The sequence below is a fragment of the Salvia splendens genome, chromosome 6 (assembly GCF_004379255.2).
Source record: "Salvia splendens isolate huo1 chromosome 6, SspV2, whole genome shotgun sequence".
Classification (NCBI taxonomy): Eukaryota; Viridiplantae; Streptophyta; class Magnoliopsida; order Lamiales; family Lamiaceae; genus Salvia; species Salvia splendens.
In genome coordinates this window covers 1,944,615-1,950,382 of record NC_056037.1, presented here as the reverse complement: position 1 = coordinate 1,950,382, position 5,768 = coordinate 1,944,615, and the positions used below count along the sequence as shown (strand labels likewise).

The following is a 5,768-nucleotide window of genomic DNA, read 5'->3' as shown; positions in this document are numbered from 1 at the left end:
CTTCTTTGCCTTCCAAGAAATCAATGATGAGCCAAGGAATAAACAATATCCTGTCATAGATCTTCTAGTATCAAGGCATGCTGCCCAATCTGCATCTGAAAAGATGCTAAGTGTGGGATCATTATCACTTGAGTAAAATAAACCATGCCCCGGTGTTCCCTTCAGGTATCTGAGTATTCTTTCAACAGCTTCCCAATGCTCATCACAAGGCTTTGATACATATTGACTCAATTTGTGAACCGCGAATGTTATGTCAGGCCTTGTTATGCACAAGTAGAGTAATCTCCCTATTTGTCTTCTATATTTTGATGGATCTTGCATAGGATGACCAGTGTCTTGTTTCAGATTATTTGTGGGATCCATAGGAACTGATGATGGCTTACAGCCTAACAAACCAGCATCTCTAATTAGATCCATAGCATACTTCCTTTGAGAAATCTGAATGCCTTGTTTACTTCTTGCTATCTCAAGGCCTAGGAAATATTTTGGAACTCCTAAGTCCTTAAACTTAAAGAACTGAGTGAGGAAGTTCTTGAACTCTTCTATCATATTCGGTGTGTTAGTAGCAACCATCATATCATCAACATACACTACAACACCAAAGAATGTTGATTTATCTTTCTTAAAGAAGAAAGAGTGATCCGAGGCTGATTGTTGGAGTCCAAACTTGGCTAAAACTTCAGAAAGCTTGAGATACCACTGTCGTGAGGCTTGTTTTAAGCCATATAGAGATTTATTTAGCTTGCATACAAGTTTAGTGCCAGTAGAGCACCCCCCCTCAACAATGAGCCCAGGTGGCAAGTTCATATAAATTTCCTCTTCCAAATCACCATAAAGGAAGGCATTATTGATGTCTAAGTGTGAGAGAGTCCAGCCTTTGATAGCAGCAATGGCTAGTAAAAGTTTCACAGTGGTGAGCTTGGCAACCGGGGAAAAGGTGTCAAGAAAATCAATGCCCTCAAGTTGTGTGAAACCCTTTGCAACTAGGCGAGCTTTGAGTCTTTCTATCGAGGCATCAGATTTGAATTTTACCTTGTACACCCATTTGCAATCAATGGGAAATTTCCCAGCAGGTAAAGGCATAATAGTCCAAGTCTTTGTCTTCTCCAGAGCAGCTAATTCTTCCTGCATAGCTTGCTGCCAATCCGGGGAAGATGAAGCTTGAGGGTATGACTTAGGCTCAAAGACCGCAGTCATAAGTATTATGTATTTGAGGTGTTGTGGAGAGAGTTTGGATAGAGAAAAATAAGAGGAGATGGGATATGGAGTTGAAGAGGAAACTGAATTACAAACATAATCAGTCAAGTGTGAGGGAGGTTTGGTGGCTCTTCCAGTTCTGGTAATATTATTCAGTGGGAGAGTATGAGAGATATCAGGAGGTAAGGTATGATCTGAAGGAGATGGAGCTGAAGGAGAGTCAGAAAGAGATGGAATAGATGGAGAAGTATGAGGTGCGGCAGAAATATCATGTGAGGCTGAAAGCTGTGGTGAGGCAGATGGGAAAGAAGATGGTTGCAGATGGGAATATGGAAAAGAATCTTCATGGAACACCACATTTCTTGTTATGAGTTCTTGCATAGAGTCAAGATTAAGAACTCTATATCCTTTATATCCAGAGGGGTATCCCAAGAAGATACATCTAGAAGCCCTTGGAGAGAACTTGCTTCTGTCTCTTTGTAAGGTCGAAGCAAAACATAGGCAACCAAAGACTTTCATATGAGAATAGGAGGGTGGTTTATTGAATAGAATATGGAAAGGAGTGACATTGTTTGGGAGTACAGAGGATGGAATCCTGTTTATAATGTATGAGGCAGCAAGGACACTGTCTCCCCAGAATGTAATAGGTAAGTGTGACTGAAAAAGGAGACTTCTAGCCACATTGAGAAGATGCTGATGTTTTCTTTCTACCCTAGCATTTTGCTGAGGGGTTTCAACACAAGAATGTTGGACTAGAGTGCCAAAAGAAGTATATAGAGATGGTAGGTGGAATTCAGGTCCATTATCAGATCTTATAGTTTTGATCTTCTTGGAGAATTGAGTGGAGACAGTGTGAAAGAACTGAGTTAGGATAGTTTTGACATCAGATTTATGTTGCATGAGAAAAGTCCACACAAACCTAGATTTATCATCAACAATAGTCAAAAAATAGGCATGGCCGTGTGTGGTGCAAGGGGTAAAAGGACCCCAGATGTCACAATGTATGAGATCAAAAGTATGAACAGCAACAGAATCAGATTCATGGAAAGGAAGGTGATGTTGTTTGGCTAAAGGACAGATTTCACAAATCGAATGAGTAGATTTAGAAAATGAGATAACATCATTCATAGATTTGAGTTTATTGAAAGCCAAATGACCAAGTCTCTTGTGCCAAATGTCCAAGGCAACAACAGAATTTACACAAGAACTAGAATCTGAAGTTGCTAAATTTGATGGAGTGGAGCAATTTGCAGTGGATATATCAAGGGAGTAGAGATTACCAAGGCGGCTACCCTTCCCAATCACAATCCCCGGAGAAGCTCCCTGAATGAGGATGGAGTCATGCGTGAAAGAAACACAACAAGACATAGATGAAGTGAGAGAACTGATGGAGATTAGGTTGAAAGAGAAAGAAGGAACACACAATACAGATTGAAGAGTGATTGTTGGTGTTAAGTGGATTGTGCCCATGTGAGTGACATTTGCTTTTTCACCATTTGGTAGATTCACAAAGGCATCATAAACAGGAGATGATTGAGAGAAAAAAGTAATATCACAGCAAACGTGATGTGTGGCACCAGTGTCAAGTAACCACAAAGAAGAAGATAATGAAGAAGCAGCAACAAAGGGAGAGAAAAGAGTGGTACCAGTAAAAGGAGTGGATTGAGGAGAGATGAAAGGCTGAGGAGTGGACTGATTAGTAGAGATATGAGAGGAGCTTGGAAGCTGTGGAGTATTTGATGTAGAAATGGCAGCAAACTGAGATTGCAGTAGAGAAATTAGCTGCTGGAGTTGATCTGTAGATGGAGAAGTTGTTGAAGGGGGCAGCGAATTGTTGATAGCTTTGTCACTATCCTCAGTGGCTGATTCTTCAACATAATTGACTTTAGGTGTAGAGAAGTCTCTGTAAGGAGGTTTTCCTCTTCCTCGGCCAGAACCTTGAGGAAATCCATGTAGAGAAAAGCATCTATCGACAGTGTGATTATTTCGACCACAATGAGAGCATAGCAGTCTTCCACGGCCAAAGTTTGAGGAAGCTGCATTGATGCTGAACGGCTGTTCACTTGATGAAACTGGAGAAGAATTCATCATAGAATTATCAATAGTTCGTTGTCTCTCTTCTTGAGTAACAAGAGAAAAAGCTTTGGATAGGGAAGGCAGAGGCACGGTGGATAAAATAGAGGATCTGATCTGAGAATAAGAGGAATTCAAACCAATAAGAAATTGAATTGTGCATTCATCTTCCTGATGCGTGCGCCAACGCAAGGCACTGTTGCACCTACAAGTACCACACGTGCACCAAGCAGCAGGTTGTGTATGCTTGAATTCATCCCACACAATTCGTAGATTTGTGAAGTATGTGCTAACATCAGAATTTCCTTGCACAAGAGCCATGAGTTTTTGCTTTAATTGATAAGATCTAGCTGAATCAGCTTGAGAAAAACGTTCATGAAGATCAGACCAAATCTCATAAGCATAGTCCAGATACATGACGCTGGAGCAGATTTGAGGAGAAATGGAGTTGCGTAACCACGATACCACCATACTGTTGCAACGAATCCAAGCGGAATAGAGAAGATCATCATTATTTGGTCGAATCAGAGATCCATCAACAAACGGCAGCTTGTTCTTCGCAATGAGAGCAGTGGTGATTGATCTGCTCCAATTGATATAGTTGGAACCGATGAGAACATGAGGAACCAGCTGGAGGCCAGGATTATCACTAGGATGCAAGTAATATGGACTTGCATGATCATCGGCTGGGATTACAACATCTCCATATACGGCTCCATCGCGATTGCGACGATTAACCATTGTAAAGACGATAGAGAAGAGACTAAAACAGAGATCGGAGCGGAAGAAGGAGGTTTACTGCTGATACCATGTAGAAACTCAAAATACATCCATCATAACAAAACACTCAAAGAGCTAAGACTGCTCAAACCGAGAGAGAAACTGAAACTTCACACTTTATTGATGATTGTGAAAACTCAATTTACAAGCAGCAAAAACGAAAGCTATTTATACTATCTAAGCTTGCTCACAAAAGCTAAGAAAAATATCTAAGCTCACAACTAATTCCTAACCAACCGCCAGCTGTCACAACTAACTTCCAACCGTCACCAACGGCTACTTTTCCAACGGTCTTCTTCATTTCTGGTTCCCTTTCGTTACAGCTCGTTTGTATGCATTGTTGCACAAGATCTTCAGCTTCAACACAACAAGACCGGTTTTCCATTTAGGATTATTCTTCTCGATCAAGCGCATCTCCACCTCCCCATCATCTCCCAGATTGTTGAAGAACTCCCCGAGCTTGATCTCCATCCAGCCGTCGCTGCGGCAGTGAGGAAACCGGCCCCTTTCTCCAGCATCGCAGGCCATGGTGTCGATGAAGACGCCATAGCCCTCGTCAGCGCTGCCCTCGCCTATCTCTTTCACGAACCTCACTGATGCAATCGCCTTTTGCAGCTCCTTGCACCCTTCTTGCAGCTTGAACACTAGATATGCGCTGTAACTCGTCTTCAAACGCAGGCTTCTCACGTCGATTTTTCCGATGATTTCCAGCCAGCAGCTTCTTACAAGCTCAGCCACCTCCCCACTGTTTTCATGCATCCATTTTTTTTATCAAGCTTTAAATATTTTCACATGAGAATAAAAGAGGCGTAATATTTATGAATATTATGACCAGTTAAGAAAAAACAAAAGAAAAATCCTAATTAAAACCTGATGGTTTGTTAATATCAAAGTCCAATTGTGCTAAGGCCTCCATTGGAGGTTCGTTTAAGACTTTTATTTTAATAACTTCGAAACTTATTTTATTTTTATTTTTATTTTTATTTTTCAGTTGTTTACGGCTTCTGGGCCCCATCTAAATAGCAACGAAACCATTTTTTTACGTCTTTTTTGGTTTCGATACTAAATTAGGATTTCTTTAAATTCTCTCTTGGTTTTCAAGCTCCCTGTATGAATCACGAAATTTGTGGAAATCTACAAGACATGTGTGTAGACTGTAGTGTGTGTTTGTTTATAGAAATGATGAAATGAATGAACCTGCAAGAATCAAGATGAAGCCAATTCCAATACTGTGGTTCCTCACTCCAAGTAATAGAAAGCTCCCTTGCTCCTATCCACAAGCTCTGCATCAATTAATTTCATCAAATGAAATGATAATTAATCATAATTATATCAGAAAAATATTTACCATTTTGGTTGTCCGCTTTATTTCATTGTGTAAAACATCAAATCTGTGTTGGTTTGTATAGGCATGTAGACATTGAGCGTGCCACGCCGGTATAATAGGTAATCCAAATCAGTTTAAGTACAACCCAAATTTAACTTTTAAATATACACCAAATTTAACTGCCTAGATGGCAAAATTGAGTGACTATTTGTGGTTCATATATCTTGTTGGAGTATAATCTCACAATCACCGTTGGATGCAGCAAGCTAAAATCAATGTCATTCTCAACAGCTGCAGATTTGTTAGAGGTTGAGCTCGTTCAAGATTTTATTGAGCTCGGCATTTTATTGAGCTCGGCATTTTATTGAGCTCGGCGTTTTATTGAGCTCGG

General features: G+C 40.4%; 1 protein-coding gene across 1 annotated transcript; it reads right to left on the bottom strand.

The window, feature by feature from the left end:
* Nucleotides 1-4,148: 4,148 nt before the first annotated feature.
* On the bottom strand, nt 4,149-5,339 carry LOC121807710 (F-box protein PP2-B11-like). The gene is made up of 2 exons (XM_042207992.1): nt 5,248-5,339; nt 4,149-4,795 (listed from the first exon to the last, which is right to left on the bottom strand). Exons 1-2 carry the CDS (start codon nt 5,337-5,339, stop codon nt 4,348-4,350), a joined length of 540 nt encoding a protein of 179 aa, XP_042063926.1. The 3' UTR covers nt 4,149-4,347.
* Nucleotides 5,340-5,768: the final 429 nt, after the last annotated feature.